At 38.0% G+C, this 20,221-nt stretch overlaps 1 protein-coding gene across 7 annotated transcripts in view; it reads right to left on the reverse strand.

Annotated features, from left to right (window-relative positions):
* SEMA5A (semaphorin 5A) overlaps nt 1-20,221 on the reverse strand; it is a 315,605-nt gene that overhangs the window by 123,843 nt on the left and 171,541 nt on the right. For all 7 annotated transcript variants that reach the window (XM_064506843.1, XM_064506838.1, XM_064506844.1 and 4 more), the window contains 4 exons: nt 18,823-18,921; nt 17,305-17,518; nt 5,133-5,418; nt 1,640-1,775 (listed from right to left, as the gene is read on the reverse strand). In XM_064506843.1, coding sequence (XP_064362913.1) covers nt 1,640-1,775; nt 5,133-5,418; nt 17,305-17,518; nt 18,823-18,921 — 735 coding nt within the window. The remainder of the gene's footprint in view (nt 1-1,639; nt 1,776-5,132; nt 5,419-17,304; nt 17,519-18,822; nt 18,922-20,221) is intronic.

Genomic DNA, 20,221 nt, shown 5'->3' on the forward strand with positions numbered 1-20,221 from the left:
AATTGCATCTGTAAAAGTACAGAAGTTTGACATCACTAAAGGCACATGGAGGTCAGAAAAAGTGAACTGGCTTAAATACTGTGTTCCAAAAGGCCATTTCATAACTTTAGAGAGCGGGTCAGCAAAGCTGTTGCTCGAAGATGGTACAGCTGTTTCTGCAACTCTTGTAAGGCTGATAAAGGATGTAAGAGCCACATTCAAATCAGCCAGCAATCCGAGTCAGAAATTTCTGCGGCACCTCCCCACCTTGACTGGGAGGTAGAAACAAGCACGGACAACACAGCAGAGACTTGTGCCTCACCTGCAGGCACCATTCTCCATGGGATGCTCGCACAGGAATTACTGACACATTAAGGCAGACAAGGCTTACAGGGAGGTGTTAATAACTTTTATTGGACTTACTCATATAGTTGGAAAAAAGAGAAGACTTTTTACATGCAAACCTTTCTTCAGGCCTCTTCCTTCACAAATGTAGCCTCACTTTGACCATCTTGCTATCGCTCTTCTGGCAATACAAATATTACTACAATATGTAAAAAGCTATACACAAATATAGCCTGTTTCCATAATCTAGCTTGCTTAAATGGTGTTCTCTCATTTGGGCATAGTGCCAAACATACTATTTAGAAAAGATAACGGGGCTCTGACCTATAATTCACTGCAGATTCAGTGCTTTATTCTCCTTTGTTTGCACAAACCAGGAAGTCCTAAAGAAAATTAAAACTACCAGCAAGTCCCCTGAGGGTGACTGGGTTTCACACCTTTACAAGAAGAGAGGAAAGCTGCTGTGGGATTCGCTGTTATACGGGAACTGAACGTAAGAAACTGCACAGTGATAAAGAGAGGGTGAGAGGATGATCTGCGCTTAAGTATCTTGATGGAAAGATATCGTTGTTAACTAAATAAATGTTATTTTCCTTTCTATTTCTCTTGTTGGAACCACTCTCTCATGATAATTATCCTGCTAGGAGTTATGACTGTGCAGAAGACTAAAAAAATACACACGTGCTTACTTGAAACACCCTTTCCTCCTTGCAGAAAGCTCCCCTGACTAACCCACTCTGGACTAATTAGTTTTACACTGCCAGCCAGCTTCAGATGACTACATACTCGGAGGCTGACAAGTTCAAATGAGGGGCACACCGCTTCACAAATTCCTTTAAACAGATTCTTTCAAGGAGCGTGGACCACATTGCACTGCCAAATTTACAAATTCCTACTACTACTTTTTTTTTCCTTTTTTTTTTTTTCTGTCAGAGTGTTCCTTTCCAGGGTCTAACAACGCAAATAAAATGTAAAAGAGAAGAGAATGTTGATTATTCCTCAGCCAGGAGTTAACATTACTTTGGCAAATGACTATAATATTGTTTCATTTCGACAGAAGATCAAAGTCGAGCATTTATACTCCTACCCTTCAAAGCACATCTGCTTTTCAAACCACACGAGTTTGTGGAAAGATAAAATTAAGTATGATTAAGTATGACAAAATAGAGAGTAATCTTAGGGCTTTTTTTCTTTTTTTGTTTTTTTGACATCTTAGGCTATAATACAGTGCAAAACTGGGCTCGTTAACTATGAACCATACGACACTTTGAAGAAAACTCATGTAAACTACTGTTCTTCCCCCACATACTTGTACCTGAAAATTAGGGTTTGGATTGGGATATGGAAGCCAAGCAGAACGAGAGTTTTCCTGGTATTTGAAGGGTCCATTAAAGGCCTGAGTTATGGCACTCAGGTTGAAGACACAAACTGCTGAGGCTGCTATGCTGTTCCTGCAGAAGAAATATAAACATTAACTTAATTAACAACATTAAGAAGTCCATTTGCTGAAAAGAAATAAAAATATCAGGCAATATTTTCCCTCGTTAACTCTCCAGTCCTTCCAGTAATTAACAAAATGGATATGATCAGCCAGGAGATGATATCTCAGGGAAATGATGTGCTGATTTAGGCACAGGCTGCAGACTTAAAATTTTTGTCATCCTTGCCAAGTAGCTGGCAGTTCGAAAAACTCAGAATTTCCTTCCTTCTGCTGCTGCTCTAATACCACAAGGCTATACTTTACTCCCACACGTAATCACACTCATCAAGTGTATCTTCCTTCTAGTTACAAAGTTGATGATGAGATAATTCTCAGAGGTCATAAATATTTATTTTATACAATCATCTGTGCATGGAGTGTAAGGATTTTTGACTCATGATATGTCCCCAGACCCTATGGAAGTACTGGGTAAGGCACCAGAACAAAAATCCCATCTTCCAAACGACCTTGTACAGCAATAAGAATGCAAGTCCCAAGACAAAATAACCTGGACTGCATACTGTACAAGATCACCTGTTAGAGAAATAAACAGTCACCAGGCAAAATATAATTTCCTGTTCTTCTGTTCAAAATGTGATATGTGCCAATAAAGTAATTCTGTATGGTGTAAGTAATACAATCAAGTGACTGTGAGAATGCTTAATATGGAAAATTTACTTTATTTTGACAGCAAATTAAATTTCAAAAATCTGCAGCATTTGGGAGTTTTAATATGTATAAAAAAACTCTCAACAGATGTAATAAAGCTAAATTATCATCAGCTAGCAATAAATTAAAGTCTGAAATAATTCTTTTACAATGCATATAAGTCATGGAAATGAGCTTCTGCATTATTCTTTTCCAAAATGTGAGATAAAGGGATGGAGAGTGAAGGTGGCAGACAGTTACACAAATTTCCATTGCAGGTAAAACTGGTGACACCTGATCCCCATGGCTTGTTTGTTTCTTTTTTTACTTCTGTAGTTTACACAGGGCTTTAGAAGGCCTGCTATAGACACTCCAAATAGATGGAAATAAAAAATAACCCCAGGGGATCAAATCTACCAACAACTGAAAAGACAATAAGGCAACATGAATTTAATAGCAGCACAAAAGAACGATTTGCTTTCTAATGCTTGTCACTCCAAAACTAGAAGTTTCATGCTAATAGTTGCTGCAGAATCAGTTAGCATTGGATTTGATAAAACTTTGCCTATATAAACTACCATTAAAGGCAGATCACTCATATTATTAACAATACCAAGGTCTTCTTGAATTTCCTGAATTTCCTTAAAGGACTCATGCTTATAAATCTTCTGATAGTCTGAAAGAAACAAAATCAGCTTCATTAAGAAGCAGCAGTGATACTGGATTTAACAGTCTTACTTAGTCTACACTTAAATGGTGCTGGTTTTGCTATGACTCATAATCTCTATTGGCAGAGACGCTTGGGGGGGGGTTCCCCACAAAGCGATTCACAGTATATTAAACAGTCATTGGGGCACAGTTTTTTAAATAACCTAAAATAAAATCACTACAATTCTGAAAATGTTGAGACTGAAAAATGCTGAGTGTGGTTTCGTAATATCTGATGTTGTTACACCAAGGGAAAGGAGCATGTCGTTCCCTCTGTTGGGAACCCATGGCGCTTCTCCATCATCAGGCTGCAGGACTGAAATGCAAATCATATGGGTTGTGCAGATCTCTGTGAACAGGTACTCAATACGGGGAAGCAATCCTAACTCTGCAACATTTCAGCAACCTCTAAAATTGTATTTGTTATATGTGGTGATAAGAACGAATATAATTTCAATGGAGCTCTCCTTTGGGGAGAAGAGCATTGCTGCCATTGTATGGCAGCAGCCTTGTAGATTTTCTAGAACAGAATCCTCCTGGTCAGGGTTTCCTTGGCAGGAGAGCATAAGGGCTATTTTGAGTCCTCATGAAGGATTATGTTGAACATCAGCACGTCACCTGAGAAACCTGTGTCTTCTAAAACTTGTGCTAGTTAGTAAAACAAACTAATGAAATGTTAAAAACTATTGAAAACTGCATTGAATTGTCCCGTCCCCAGTAATTCCAAAGTCTCTACTATTCTTTTTTAAAAAGCAGCCCCTAACTTCAATACATTGCTCATCAGGGTTAAGCTTATCATCCCCATGTTACAACTGGGAGACCTCTGCAGCTTGGTGCAACCAGCCACCCATTAGCCACGCTCATGGTCTGAGCTGCCTCTCCGTGCGCCAGCCTGAGTCTGGAAGCCATTTAGACATGGTAACACAGGATCGCACCAAAAGCAGGAGAAACTAACTCAGGCCCAAACTCATGCTCACTGCCAGACAACTTAGGGATCACAACTTGCTTGGATTAATTTATAACTGCTTCCACCTGGCTATATGGATATATCCTAATATACAGAAGGTAGGTATTCAGGTGCTTCTAGTGGTAGAAAGTGGCACGGATCTATGTTTCAGGTGCCCAAATACTTTTTAAAATTCTGGGCAAAACTGCCTTACACAGCGTGATACTGCAAGCAGGTAACAAAATCAGAAACCTAAATCTGAAACCCTGCTCATAACTGGCTGCTCTTACCAAGCAACATATGAACTCCAGTCATCACGTTTTAAGTAATATTTCATCTCGTTTCTGGGACAACAGTGTCTTTTTTTCTAAAAATTAAGTTATTCCTGATACCAAGTTCAGAGTCTAGGAAGCTTTTATGTCCATCCACAATGCTTTAATGCTAATCAAATGTTAAATTTTAAGACCAAACTGTACATTTTAGAATTTTACCTTGTTGACATAACAGGTTCAATTGAAAATAGAGTAAACACTGGGTTTGACTCTCAAACCCACACTAGGATATGTTTGTACTAATTCAGAATACTTAAGAGCACTTTTCATGCTCTTTTGAGTAAGGTGAGCATGACATGATTGAAATTGTAGAACTGATATGATTAAACTACAATTATGATAACAGTATTTCATAAACATATTACGTAATTATTTATTTATAATAATACACGACATGTATAATCATGTGTTTATAATAATGTACGATGACAAAACAGCCTTAAACACAACCATCACCGTGCTGTAAAGAAAGATTAAGAATTCTTCCTTCTTTTGTATGCCTTCAACAATTTAATGCAAAGCATTTAGAACTGATACGTGTTCACAAAAGGACTGCGGACTGGAGAAAGCAGTTGTTTGAATTCATAACATTTACTCCATATCCTTTCCATCTACAGAAGGAGACAGCTAAGAAGCTTTAGCTTTTACTGTCATAAATCATAAGAAAATAAAACGTATCATGGAATTTACTTACACATTAGTGGTAAAAATCCCATAAATCAAGTCCAATTCTGGCAGGAAGAAAGTGCTCTGTAGCTCGTTATAGTAAAATGGAATTTCTCCAGGGCGAGAGCAGTTCAGACGAGCTTTCATGAAAGTAGTCCAAGTATCCTCCAGCACAAACTTGCCACCAATATCATTTTTACACACCCGAGCAGCACGAGAGAAGACTGTTTTCCCACAGTCATGCTCCACTGCATTCTCCCGGAAGAAGAAGTAGGTAAAGTTCCCAATGTCATAAGACGACACAAAATTTGGCTCTGAAAATAGAGAGAGACTTCTGAGCAGGCATTTGATGGTAAGGGAACTTTATTTCAGTCCTATCTCACTTAAAATTTCTGATAGCTTTACAATATCATCTTTATTTTTTGGAAAAGATAAAAAAAATGATGACAATACTGGAGAAATTAGAGAACACCAAAAAAAAAAAAAGGGGGGGGGGCAGGAAAAGACAGACAGCATTTCTTAAAAGTAAAAATGGGAAACAATAGATAACAAGATAATAACCTATTTCCCATAAGGATTACTAAAACTAAAACTAAAGAGTCCATGAGCTTAAGAGAGATTGACAACTTGATGAGCTCTCAAATGAAAAACAAACTAGATACATGGATCTGTAGAGAAGCAAAGAGGTCATCATAAAACACTGGTTTCCCTGAGAAACTAGTAAAATTTTTGTTTTCATTCTCAAATTCTATTCTCAAGTGCAAAAAAAACAGCAAATCAACCTGTATTAATTATGTTTATCCACTGTTATGCAAAATGCCAGAGGAATTTTTAGCAGAGGTAGGTGAACATGTTTTGACAGCATCGTTCTATTGAAAAAGCTGCTGTAACCGAATCAAAACTTTTCCTAGGAACACATCAAACATATCAAAACTTTGGAGGGGAACTAGGTTACCAGATTACCTAGCTTTCCACATTGCTCCCCTTCAGTACACTGCTAGCTTCCGGGGCATCTTAGCTCCATAGCAGGCAACAGGATGAATAGCTCCCTGGGGTATTTGAAGCTGAGCAGATAAGGCAGCTCTCCTACTCCTCGCCACAACTTTCACTCATTTGCCTATTAACTGCTTCCTTGAGGTTGGTTTGCAAACCACCACATTTTCCCCAAACTGGGATCCCCAAAGGAATTTAACTGGAAGTTGGCACTCAAGGGGCTTTGCGGGGAACCTTGCTGGTTTCCAGAGATCTCAGAAGCTACACTGCACCACTGCACTTCTGTCTTAAAACCCAAAGGCACAAGAGTTTAACAAGGCTTGTGATGGCAATAAAGATAAAATCAGACTTATTAGTAATGGTTTCCCTAATGGAACCTCACCTCTTCACTCCATGTGTGTAAAATTTTCATTACAATAGAAATTTTGCTTCAAAGGCTTCAAAAACCTTTAACTTCATTATTAGAGCTCACAGAGCTATAGAAATAATTCTCAGTTGCTCATGAGTTCCCATTATTTTAAATATATAAATGTAATACTGTTACACATATACACATTGAATACTGAAAGCAGAGGAAGCTGAAATAAAAACCTTACTTTTTAACTTTGTTAAAATTTTCTTCTCTAAGAATGTGCTTCTATGCTGAATAGGTAACAGGGTAGAATGATACATGTTTAAATGGCCCCTATGTATGATTACAAGTATTAATGCTGAAATGACAAACATATATTACTAAAAAAAAATAATAACATTATATACCATCACATTTAGGCTAGAGAGTTTTGGCAGGCATCAAATACTAATAATATATATCAACAGATACTTGCATGCAAAATTTTATTATTACTATTATAAACCTCAATTATGTTTCATTCATTCCCAAGAAATATCAGTGTTTTGAATTCTATGGAACAAATCTATTTATTTAAATAAAACATAATATAAGTAAAATCTTCTTAAGAATACCAGGCTGATGAATAAATGAACCTACTGTCTCTCATCATCTGACTTCATTTTATATCCATAATACGTTTAGCCATTTTTCTCTTGATCTGTAATGTGTGTTACTTTTCTCCCTCACTCCAAGTTATATTGTTTTAGAATGTTTTTATACCCATTGAAGAAAGAAAAAGGATTCCCCAGTCTTAGTGCGACTCAGGCTACTTGTCCACAGTATTAAGGTTAGGTCTTATTTAAAGCAGTCTCCACTAACAGTAGACGGAAAAAAACAAGCCACCTGAAATAGCAAGAAAAAGTAAGATTTTCCAACTGTCTTTGATATTTCGTAGCCTAAAACCCTACCTGCTCTTTGAAAATAGCCCAAAAATATCTTGAGTCAAAAAAAATCTACTTATTGTGCAAACATTCACCATCAATTTGTTCCACCTACAAAAAAATTCTGCAAAATCATTAAGCACAGAGACCAGCTGATGCTTCTTCTCATTGGTGGCCCACTCAAATAAAAAGGTCTCTATATTGGCACAGGAAGATCTCACTCCAACGGCAAAAACTCTACTGGAAGCACTCAAAGCGTGAAGAATTACAAATTATGAATAACATGTTCATGAACTGTAGGAATAAAATCATATTAAATGCATTCAGAATGTTTTTAGGGTTCTTTGATAATTCCCTGTCAATCTTCCATAGCGCAATAATTTAAAATTGCACTGAAAATCACAATACATGTCTCAACAACAGCCAGTACCGATATTTCATTGATGCAAAACTGAGAAATGATATGTACATCTGCAAACACCTGTGTGCATGCTTCACTGATTACAAAATGCTGAAAATGTGACCTGCTATTGAAACTTGTGAGAGCTGTTTCCTTTTGCATGAAATGTAATAATCTCAGAACTACCTTGGGGAATTCTGCGGATATTGGGGGATTATCATGCCACACTTTATTTCATTTTCCTTTTTTGGAAAAATAAACTGAATCACCTCAAACTTCCAAGCGAAAAGGGAGATTCTTGTCTAGGAAAAAATAGTTCATATGTTTCCAAATACTGTGCTGTGAACTGGTGTTTGTTGACATGGAGGAGTTCTTCTCTCAAACCTTTGTAATACAGGATATGAAGTGACTTTTGTTTCCTGCTGAATTCGCAGATAGCGCTGGAAGGGTAAACACATTTAATTTGCGAATGATTACCATAACGAACGTATGCCACTGCAACAAGTGCAAGGATTCTGGTATGTGACAGCATGACGCCAGTACAGATCAACAGGAAAATGTCAATCTGTAATAATGCCATCGTATTGTAAATGACCTTTATAGGCATTTATATATTCACTTTATTGATGTGTCAGGCTTAGCAGACTCTCCCAAGTTGAATGAAACTGATGGAATACTTACCTGTGGAATGAATAAGTTTCGACTTGCACCTAGAAACACGGTCCAAAACAGAAGCCTAAAAAATGGAAATCTAAGCACCAAATGTGCTAGTTGATTTTATTTTCTTTCACCTTACTAACATTAATGAAGTCTGTTCCCTGTTTGGGTTTTGCCATCTCAATATTTATTTTTTTAAGTGTGTTCATTAATGTAGCCCAGCTGTTGGAGAACAGTACAGATCCTGTTTCAGGGTGACCCAGCTACTGTTGCTCATAAATATGTGCACATAAAAATGTGAAGTCCCAATATAAAACTGGTAGAAATCATTGCTTATTAATAGCTATTTTTCCTCTGTGTTTCATAATCACCTAACACACACGCTTGAAATGCTAGTCTGGCATACCATAGCTGGGTACCAGCTACTTTGACTACTGTTTCTCCTGAAGTGCTTCAACTCTTCATAATTTTTTTACGTTCTTTTCCTTTTTGATACATTGAAGATTTTATGGGTATGAAAGAACAAGGGCTGCAAAACACATTACAAATGTGTATGCCAGACTTTTTTTTTTAACCAATCTTCTCTTAATATTGCTGATAGATTCCAAAATATAATTCAGTGTAATCATAAAAGTGGATGAACTCATTAGACTTTACATTTTACTGATGTACTCTAATAAATTCTGAAATGCAATTATTTCTTCTCTGAAAAGTGGTTTTCAAAAACGGTATTAAAAATGCTTTGTTTTATAATCCATTGTTTATTTCAGACAAATCTACCCGGTTTTCAAGGTGAAGCGTTCTTACATGGCATGACATTTTGCAATTTATTATATCATTTTGTTGATACAAACTTGCCAGTGTTATAAATTCAGTAACAGGAACCATTCTCTATTCTGGTCTAATACCTGCTGGAGTTCAGTGGACTTTGGGTCATCTGTACTCACTGGAGAGGCACGTCGCGCAGCAGCAGTGGGGCTGGGAGAAATACAGAGGACTATCTCCATTCATTCAGAAGCTCCAGAGGTATGTGCTGTATGGATCCATCAAAAGTTTGAATGTTTACTATGGATTCAGAATACTACATACCCAAGAAGAAAAATCTTCCTTAAGCAGGTTTTATCAACTAGCAGACACAGTCTGGAAGTAAAACCCAGCTATGATGGGTCAACCATTTTTCCTCAAACATTCTGACTGTCATTTCTTTTTCCTCTTTGATCTAGTTTTCTAGGGGAAAGGGACAATCAAAGAACTTACCCTGCAGACCTGGGCCTCTTTTCTTTTTCTTTTTTTTCCATATGAGAAAGGAAAAGAGAGTTCACTTTCATAATCATACATTTTTTTCTATCCCTTTAAGGCTTTCTATAGCCACCACAGAAATTCTGTGTCTGTCTCCAACACTTCTGTCCTCCTTTCCTTGGTGAATGCTGCTTTTTGTGTGTTCATGTTCCCTCAAATTTGTCCCTTTTTCTACACTCCCCTGTTTGAGCTGTGCTTCCATTCTATGCTCCTCTTTTCTCTCCAGTTCTCTGATACTGTTTTGTGCCATGTTGATGAGGCTGATGCTCCTGTCATGCAGGGCCAGGGCAGTGTTGGACACAAATGATATGCTTGCAGGGGCTCTTTCCTTTCTCCCTGGCTTAGTCTCTCCGCTATCTGATGCGAGTTAATGTGAGCCACAAAGGTGAGACATTAGCACTCCAGGCCATGGAGCCAGCTCCTGGAATCTCATAAACACCTTGAAATCTCCATTTTCCTTTAAAATGAAAGATAGCTCTAGCTTGTAGGATTGCAAGGCAAAGTTTGAAGATGTGACCAGATTGTAACCAACGCAGAGATGTTTGCACAAATCTGCCAGAAAGGTGAAAGCTCTGAGAGATGCAGTGCACTTCACAGCAGGTAAGCAAAAATAGAATAGGCTCTGCCCTCACTAAACTCCTAATCTTTTCAGAAAGAAAAGAGGGACTTTGCTGTTTTACCTGGGATAGATGAGAAGCAGAAATGTCACTGTACTTTCCTTCATGGGAAGTGGTGCCCATCTCTACCATTTTAAATGGATGAGGAAGGGGTATGAAGATGCTTTGTAATAACTTAGTCTGGCCTTGGACGAAAGAAGTCATGGGGAGGTCCCTCCATCTTGCTGCAGCCTACTTCTCTTTTACTCTGTCATTGAGGTCTAGGGAAGATGTACAGTTTTGAAGAAAAAAAAAAAACACAACAAAACTGCTCAAACTTTGCCTTTGGTAGTTCCAGTGGAGAATTCTAAGGATGGATTTCAACACCACTAGGCATTGCCATCCAATTTTAGGCTGCTGGCAAAGACAACGATACACACCAAGAAACAGAATCCAGCTTATGGGTGACATAACTAAAGTAATTATCTATCTTCTTGCAAAATAGGCAACAACCGGTAGCATATGCTTTGCATATTCTCAGTCAGGTCTCTTATCTGGAAGCAAAAGACAAAACTGCACATTGCAAGAACACACTATTTTTGAGTTACATAAAATATTACATAATAAGAAAAGCTTGCTTCAGGTAATTACAGGGCTTTTTATTAAAAAAAAAAAAAAGGATAACCCTGAATTATTACAACCATTTCCATTAATCCTTAAAAGGAAAAGTGAATGGATTAATCTTGTTCTTAGCTGATAATTTCTCTCCACACATCCAGCTACCAGCAGGAGTTATAATAAAAATGCACTAACAAAACCATAATCAGAAATGGATTCAGAGCTGTATTAAATCTCTCTAACCAAGCCATCATTGTGAGAATTGTACTGTTACTTGCAGAGCCTGAAGGTATATGTCAAATATTTTAAAAAATACTCTCAAAAGAACTATTGAAGGTGTCTAAGAACCAAATACTTAGAGCAGCAAGAGGAAGAAGTGATAAAATTATGTCTACCAGCAGAGCAAAACATCCCAAACATTCCTATACTCTTCTCAACTGGAGAACCTTCTAATCTGTATGAGTTTGCTTTTTCTTTTTTTTTTTCCCTCCTTTTGGGGCTACATATGTTACAAGATCACATTTTAATCATCTGTGGTCTACCCGTAGTGGCTAGACAATTAGAATCAACTTTTTATTTATTTAACATGTTCCAAGAGCATCTGCCATTATAAGTCTAAGACTAGGAAACCAACAAAATGTATTTCAGAATAGTCAGAGACCCAAGCAGCCTTAATATACAATTGTAAGCAAAGGAATCTGGCAAAAAATGAAATCAGATGTCCCAGTGTTTCTTAATATGATGAAATAGAAAGGGAATAATTAGAATTTAATCTTTTTTTAATCTGTTTTGCCCTTGTCTTGTCTGAACAAAGCAAAAAGACCCCTGTAGATGGAAATAAACTTTGACAAGGAGGCATGCAATCAAACACTCATTGGTTTAAGGAGGTAAATTGAAAGGAGCAATACCACTATTACCTGTAAATGTTGGAATAGAGGAAAAGTTTCCAAGTATAAGCAATAAAGCTTTTCCTTCTCAATCTGAACCCACTGGAGTTGGTGGAATACAAATATAACTATTTAACTCTATCCTATAGACCAAACAATGATGAATTCTGCCCCTGTTGCATCTTGTAAGTGAACTCCAAAACAAAGCCCAACTAGAAGAACACTAAAATAGTCAGCTATAAAATTTTGTTATGTTGAGAGTTAGACTCAGATAAACAGCATGCTAGCTGTAAATCAAGTGTATTTTTATTAATGAAAGATTTATTTTATTTGCTAGCATTTAATATCTTCTAAAGCAGACTGCCAAGACAGACTACTCATTTTATGAAATACTATTAAGGTGATTTTAACATGTTCTAGCAACATGCTGCCCTTTACTAATCAGAGCATCTGGCTGAAGCCCAAGGCCTTCCTGATTGTTCTGGTCAAGGAGAAGAAATGAATGGAAGAGCTGTCTACTTTAGATGTAATGTGTGCTGTATGATCTCAAATCATTTCTCTCAAACACAGAAGTACCTAAAGAGAAAGAGAAAGGGTAGATAGCAGAACAATATACGGACAACACATCTCAAAGAATAAGTTACTGGTAAACAGCCTCTCTCTCTTCTTCAAGTCTTAACCTATACCTATATCTCTATCTATCTATCTATATTTATCCATGTGGGTAACTTCAAGCATTACTTCTTTCTGTACATGGGGAAAGAGAAGGCCAAATCAGGACACCGTAAGAGGGAGAGGTGGTTTCTCTTTTTCACACTCTCAGATTTAGCATCGTGCAGCCAGCTCCTGGTCTGCACCAATTGCTAACTAGTCGGGACAACAGGTTCCTTTTGGACGAAAATAGTGACAGCATTACAGAGCACTGACAGGGCTGGAAAAAAATATAGGATAGTATGGTGACTTCAGTGCCAGCTGATAAATTCCTAGTGAGTAAGCAGATCTGTAAATTGCTGAACTACGGTGAACTCTCAGGTCCTATCACTGAGACAGTCTGGTCCTTCAACCACATCCCCTTACAGAGACAAGCAGAATCTCTATGGGGATAACAGCGGTCAAAAATCTAGTCACTGTTTGGTCAGCTGCATTCAGTGTTGTCTATTAGAGCACCAAGAAGACAAAAATAGGCTCTGTGAATAGAGCATTGGTTTCTTTTTGTAGGAGAGGAAGGAAGTGCTGCTTAATTAAAAGAGAGTAAATCTGATACCTGCCTCCACATGCTTCTTCCCCCCGCCCCCCCATCACTTAGGAAGGCATGAATGACTGTTTACATTCCAAAAATTTCCGAATCAGAAACAACTTTCAAGAGGTGGGAAGACAGCTGTAACAACTGGTCAAGTGTTCTGTCTATCATCAAAATTGACAAAATGGACAAAATTCAGTCAAGTCAAAACTTGAATACTGTGAGCAGATCGTCCAGTGAGTGAATAAGCAGCATATTCAGAAGCCCTCTAAGGTGGCTCCACAATAGCTTGCTCCAATCAACAACAGGGCATCTGTTTTTGTACAGTGTTGCTGTGCTGTCCACTTACTAATTTGGATCAGTGCTAGATCAGGATCTGGGTGCTCCCCATGTGACCATGTCATTGAACTTTCCTTTTTCCTTTCACTTACACTCTCACAGTATATTCTTGCAGCTTAATTTTACATGTGTTTTGAATATTTCATATTTTTATCCTAGTTATCCCAACTCCTCATCACACCAGATAATTGAGTGTTGATTGTATCACAAAAATGACTATACAGAAATGAAAGTTCAATGACTCAAAAAGTTCAATGCAAGTTCATGCCTTACTAAGGCTAAGCACTTGATGAGAATGGTGTTCAGTAATGTATGCTGAAAACACTGCTTACCTACCTATTCAGCTGCCATAGACTACTTTCAAACCCATCAGGTGCCCAACAGAAGACAGGACCCGATAATACATACATGATTCTGGCTAATCCAGAATGAACCTGGAGGCCCAGCCAGGCCAGCAATCCAAATTTATTCTATTTCTGACCTTTGTGATTCCAAGAGCTGAAACCTCAACATGGTACACCAGCTCAAGCACCAGCCCTACGATACAATAGCTCCATTTTCCCTTCCCACTGCACGTATCACGGTTCCAGTGACTACTGACCTCCGGACAATTAAGATTAGGAACAAGATTTCTTCTATGGTGAAGCCTCAGAGCCTCCCATGTGAAGGTCCTTCACTGCAAGACACGGCGAACGGTGACAGCAGACCTCCAAAGTATGTGGGCACGTCCCTTTGGCCAGACTGAAAGCTTTCAAAATCCCTCAATGCACTAAAAGAGAACTCCCCTAGCCATTAAGACAAGGGTGTCTTTATTTCCTAGCAATAAAGCATGGAACAATATAGTTGACTAAGTTTTAGAATATTGCCGTCATCCACAGAGACCATTTGAGTCAATCCAAAGTGATTTACAGAGTAGCAAATTTAATTGGGAAAAAAAAACCTATGCCTCTTAGGGAAACACAGATGTAAAAGCACACCATACTCCAAACTGTAAATATTCACAGACAGACATGCACACGCATGCCGGCAATGAAGTTCAATTAGAGCAACAGTCAGCACTGCTGCCTAACGGGTATTGAATAGGATGCTCCCATTCCAGCTGATCCAACTGCCTTATTTTTCTTGTAGAATTATTTATGTTACTTTCTCCCTAAAAGTTATCAAGAGTCTTCACTTCAATCCAAGCACTGAAAAACTAACGCAGTTTCTTGGAAGAAGTTGAGTCCTACATGAGCAGGCAAGCAGACATAAAAACAGATGAAGCTACCCCAGAAGATATCCCCCCTCCCCTTCGTGAAGGTAACTGGGATGCTTCCAGCCTTTTATTGGATTTGCTTGAACTAGCTCCAATTACAAAACTCATCTTGTTTTTCCTCCCAAAGATAAAAACTACGCTTTCCTGGCAACTTAATTCTAAACACTTTTGAGGTAGGAAAACAAGCTTTCACAGAGAATTTATAGGTGCAGCTGAAGCTTTTAATAGACAAAATGTAACTACAGGCAATGTGATAAATTACAGCAATTTTGGTAGGAGGTAGGAGGAGGGTAGGAATGTTATTTTGCCCTTTGACAGAAGACATATCCAGTTAAAATGGAAACTCTGTGTGAAGGGTATTTACCCTGTGAAAGAGGTACCCAGGTGGGGCACAGCAGTTAATTCCAATACCATAGCTGTGTGGATAAATGCTGCCTGAACAGGTATACCTATACAATGAGTCCATATATGTGGACTGAAATATTTAACATAAAGTCTGTCACTGACCCTAATGTTCTGAGGTTGGAAGGGTTTTATACATGTGCCAAATTGTAAACCTGAGAATAATCCCATCATAACATGAAACACACTGCAGAAGCAGGGCCTGATGGTCACTGTGGTGTCACTAAGCATGAGTTATAAAATACGATTTTTTTCTAGAGGGACAAGCATGGTGCAAATTATAATGTACATAATTTTACATTTTATGCTAAACAGTAATTTTCATTTTAGAAGAATCTGAATCTTTTTTTCTATGCAATAAATAAATTAATTGGCAAGTGGTCCTGTTATATATCAGTAAATCCTGTTCGTTTATGGCTTCTCCCAGCTGGAAATCCTCATCAGGTGATTAATATCCATGACACAGGAGGCATGGCTGCAGTGTGACTACGATAGGTGTTACAGACTAGTCCCCTTTCTTCAGCTATAGTAAGCTTCAAAAATGCTAGTCTGCCACTTAAGCAGCTTGAAAGCACAATCTTTTTTTTTTGTTTGTCAAGACTGGGACCTATAGAGAAAGCCAGGAGAATCCAGCCTATTTTAAACTGTTTACTTTTTGCCTTAGGTTTCCAAAGGATTCAGCTAAAGAACATTCAAGGCAAGCTACTGCTCCTGGCTCCTGGCTCTTCCATGTAACCACACCTGAGAGAGCCTGTATGGTTCATCCCTATGCTTGTAAACACAACCTATATATGTAAGTGTGTATTTCTACAAACTGCAGCTATATTTACATTTTGTTTCACAATACTGAAAACACTGAGCCTTCACTGAGAGCAGCAGGTCTGTCAGCTAAGCTCCTAAAATTAGAAGTCCCACACTGTTTCATTTCAAATCTTCATATAGTTGTATTTGTTCATGTATTTGCAAACCTGCTGCCCACTCTTGCTCTAGACTAAGGATTTGGAATACTAATCAGAGGCCTGCACTTGTCTTTGTTGAAAGCATGCTTCAGTAGGAAGGCTGCCATGTCTTTTTTGGTATATTTAATGGCTCAAATAAGGTCTTCTTGGTGGTTTCCTATTTGTCAAAGTACCAAACACTGTTCCCTAGGTTTTTCTTACTTCATCTATTTAAACATTTCCTGACAAGGGTAAAATCACATAAATCTGCAGGTACTATATATATATGTTCATTTAACTGATGCAACAGTTTTAGTAAACTTGATTTTGTCAAATTTAAGACGATTAACTCTTGTAAAATTATATATAAAAATGGGAGACATGATGGTCAACGTTCTACAATCAGCATAAAATTAGTAAGACATCCTAAATACACCTCTGGGGCTTCTATTCTAGGCTGTTCACCACCTTCCAGTTATATTTATAATTAAACTCTGCAAAAGCATTATGAAGGAGAACTTAAAAGTAATCAATCTGCAGGATCTTAGGATATAAAAAAGTTCACTTCTGAACATTTTTACCTGGCAAATGTTGTAATATTTCTAACAAAAAATATGTACATTTCTCTCCTTGATAAAGAAGCCAGTGTCGAGTCCATTGCTGCTTCATGAACTGGATTTCCAAACCACTGTGGTTGTAATTGATCCATGATGTCTTGGAAGACATGAAGGAAGAAGTGTGGATGACTATTGAAGCGGTAGCTTCCCACCCATAGCATGGGTTCTGTTTTATTCTTCAAGGAACCCATTAATTAAAAAAAAAAAAAGTTAACTATTACAGCTAATATCCCTTTTGGGCCAAAATGATGCATACCTTACACACGTGTTCATGCAACATGTGGCCCACGAAGCTAATGGGATTGCTCATATGGCTAAAGATAAACTTGCTCTCATACATATGTTCCTGTACGCAGTTTCTATGGCCTGTGAGAGTAATGAGAAATGTATTTGCAGTTATATGTGCAAAAAGGAAATATAGGTGGCTTCCCTTAAAAAAAATCCTGCATCAAAGTACAGAAAACTACATCAAGTATGATTGTGGGCTTCTATACCACAGTAATTCTAACAGTAATAACAGCAATAACTACACTAGTAAATTCAAAAATGTACTATGCAAATAATTTTAAAAGGAGAAAACAATATTCCAATAACATTCACATTCTCAGGACGAGTTTTCAAGAAAATGAATCAGGCGAACATAGGTCAAAAAATACACAAGCCTTATGGTTTAGCAGTACTCACCATTCAGCCACTTGGAGTTGTACTGTGCAGTGCGGAGAGGAGGAAGGGCCCCCAAACTGCGATAAATGGCAGGATCCCTTCCCGGAAAATCCATGGCTGTAGCAGCATATAACTCCCCACTGGAAGTGAGAAGAGCAGTGGAGTTGTGTTGGGGACTGTACGGACAACGAGCCATACCACTGATTTGGTCATGTATCTCTGTCAAGTTACTTAACTGTAAAAGAGAGAGGAAAAAAAGGAATTAAAATCACAGGAAAATTATAATTTCAGCCAAGATGCATCAATCTGGTCAAAATCCTATCATAAGCACCTATTATCTGCTTTGGTATTGTGTGACAATAATGAGCTGACCTTTACATCTATCTGAAACTGTCTGGTACAGAAGGTCTTACTGTAACGTTGTCTGAAATCCCTTTTGCACTTTGGGTGGAGAAAACACGTAAGTTAATCATTAGTTACCATGTCTAAAATGTTTTGCATTAGATGCAACTCAAAAATTAATTATCTAAACTGATGGTATTAATAATATCAAAGTATATATGTTTTGACAGTAGCCTGGTTCTGAGACTTCCTATTCTTTGGCAAACAGAAACCAAAATCTACATGCATGGTTACAGTTTGTTATCTTAAAAAAAAAAAAACAATAAAAAACAACTGACTGCCAGAATCAACTAAGGAAATCACCATAGCATTTGGTGAAAATTTTCTTGTTTTGCTGGTGTCTTCTAGGAAAGAACCACAGATGAAGAATGAGAATAAAAAAAATGAGCTTTCCAATTCAGTGGAACTATCTGTCTGACTTACTTTCAGTACTCAGTACACAACAAAAATCAATCTATGGTGTGATGCTAATATGTTATTTGGAAATAAACGTGCAATAAGATTAAATACAATAAATGTGCCAAGCAGTTTTTTGGTGATAGTTATATTTTCTATATTTAAACTCCTCCCCACTCCTGAAATAAACAGCCAACATACTCCAAACAGTGATGTTTTGATTTTTATTATGACTATCATTGATCCTTAGTGGATTCTCTTTCTTAGCTAACAAATAATGTACAAAAAAGGGCTGCTTTCAGAAGCAGAATGATAGATTTTCTCAGTGAAGGTTTCTCATTCCCACCAGTCAGGGGTCAGTAGTACTGGTAGTCTTCTCTTTCGCAGAACTACACATGCAGAGCTCGCAGCTACCCAACTAGTTCTTAGAACCAAACCTGTTGATATCAACTCAACCTGGCAAAGGGACAGAAGTCGCAGAAATGTTTAAGTCTCATGAAAACTGGCATGTGGGAGGAAGTGGGCTGCTCGGATCTGTGCTCTCTCCCCCAGCTGAGGAAAAGACTGCAAAAACTGCTCATCAGTTGGTTTGCATCCCTGGCCTGCCACTAGCCAAATCAGCCTTTTACGCTTACCGGTCAACCTGCAAATTGCCTGGACCCAAGCACAGCATGTTCTGCCTCGTAATCAGCTGGTCCTGAACATGGACCTGGCTTGTGGGAGGAAACGTTTAACTCGTACCGTCCGGTTGGTGCAGATAGGCGTGAAGGCATTGGTCCCACAGGTGAAGAGGTGGTTGCCTCCGACGAGAAGCACGCGAACATAGTTCTGGCATTCCTCCTGCCACGCAGAAAAGAAACCACATATTCAGGGATACTTCAAATGAGCAGGGAGATCAATCACGACATGCTTTTCATGGCTTTGTGTCCACATATGAAATTCACATGAGCAAGGCTTAAGCTTAACCAAGGTGCTCTCAATCACGACGTACAGAGATTTCCTAATGACAACGCAGGCATCTATCAATCCTTGCAAAAAAGTTCTTAATGGGATGACAATAAACCTCTTCAGTACTGAAGAGATCTTCTAAATGTGTATTTCAAAGGTTTATACTCTGAAGTAATATACACAACCTAAATAATACACTGACGCCTCAAGAGATCACATGGCTGTTTCCCAAGACACAGCAAGGGAGGAAGTTGGGAGGAAGATGGGCGAAAGAACAGCTTGTCATTAACAAGAGTAAGCTGAAACCATTACAAATAAACTTCTAGAGACGATGTCCAGTTGCAGATCTATCACTACTAGTTTCAGAATTTGCATAATTTTCATAATTAACATTTTATCTCCACTGAATAAAAATATAGTATCTTTATCTGGAATCTACCAAGATTGTCATCTTAATATTCTTTCAAACAAACAAAAGCTAATACACTACCACATAACAGAGTTTGGCAGTGCAAAAAAAGCCTTCTAAATGATTATTTCATTTCTGGATGCTTTCACTGATGCAGATTGTTTTAACTACCCGAGAAAGGAATGCAGGTTTTGCGTTTTTTGTGAGAAGGACAGTCAAGGACATTTGTGTAAAATAATACATTATTTTATTTTTTCAGCTTTTGCCATCCTGCTGCCCTTTGCAGCAAGCCGTGGAATCTAAGTGTAGGAAAAAGAAGTGGGTTCTGGCATTGCAATGCAGACAACCTCTCCTCCTCATTTTCCAGAGATCCCTGAAATCGTGCCTTTGCAAAATTAGTTGTGCAGTGGTCACCCACTCTTTCTGTTCAAAAATAATGTCCATTTTTTGAACACTGACATTCTTGGGATTCACAAGATTCTTCTGTGTTCCCAAGTTCTCAGCCAACTGTGCGACAATTCACAGTGCAGGGTAAATAATACATCTCATGTCAAATTTGTTACAGTATAACAAAATCAAAACACAAAGAATTACTTTTATAATCAGATATTTTCTTCATACAGCAAATGCACAATAAAACAAAACAAATTAAACAAAGAGCCATGAATGAAACAATTGCCACCCAAAAACACACTGAAAAAGCACCCAGTTATTTAGTCATTTGAATTGTTCTGAGTCAGTTTTCTAGCTCTGGAGTCAAGCTCAGCTGTGCTGGTTCACTTT

This window comes from Dromaius novaehollandiae, chromosome 2 (assembly GCF_036370855.1).
Source record: "Dromaius novaehollandiae isolate bDroNov1 chromosome 2, bDroNov1.hap1, whole genome shotgun sequence".
Lineage (NCBI taxonomy): Eukaryota > Metazoa > Chordata > Aves > Casuariiformes > Dromaiidae > Dromaius > Dromaius novaehollandiae.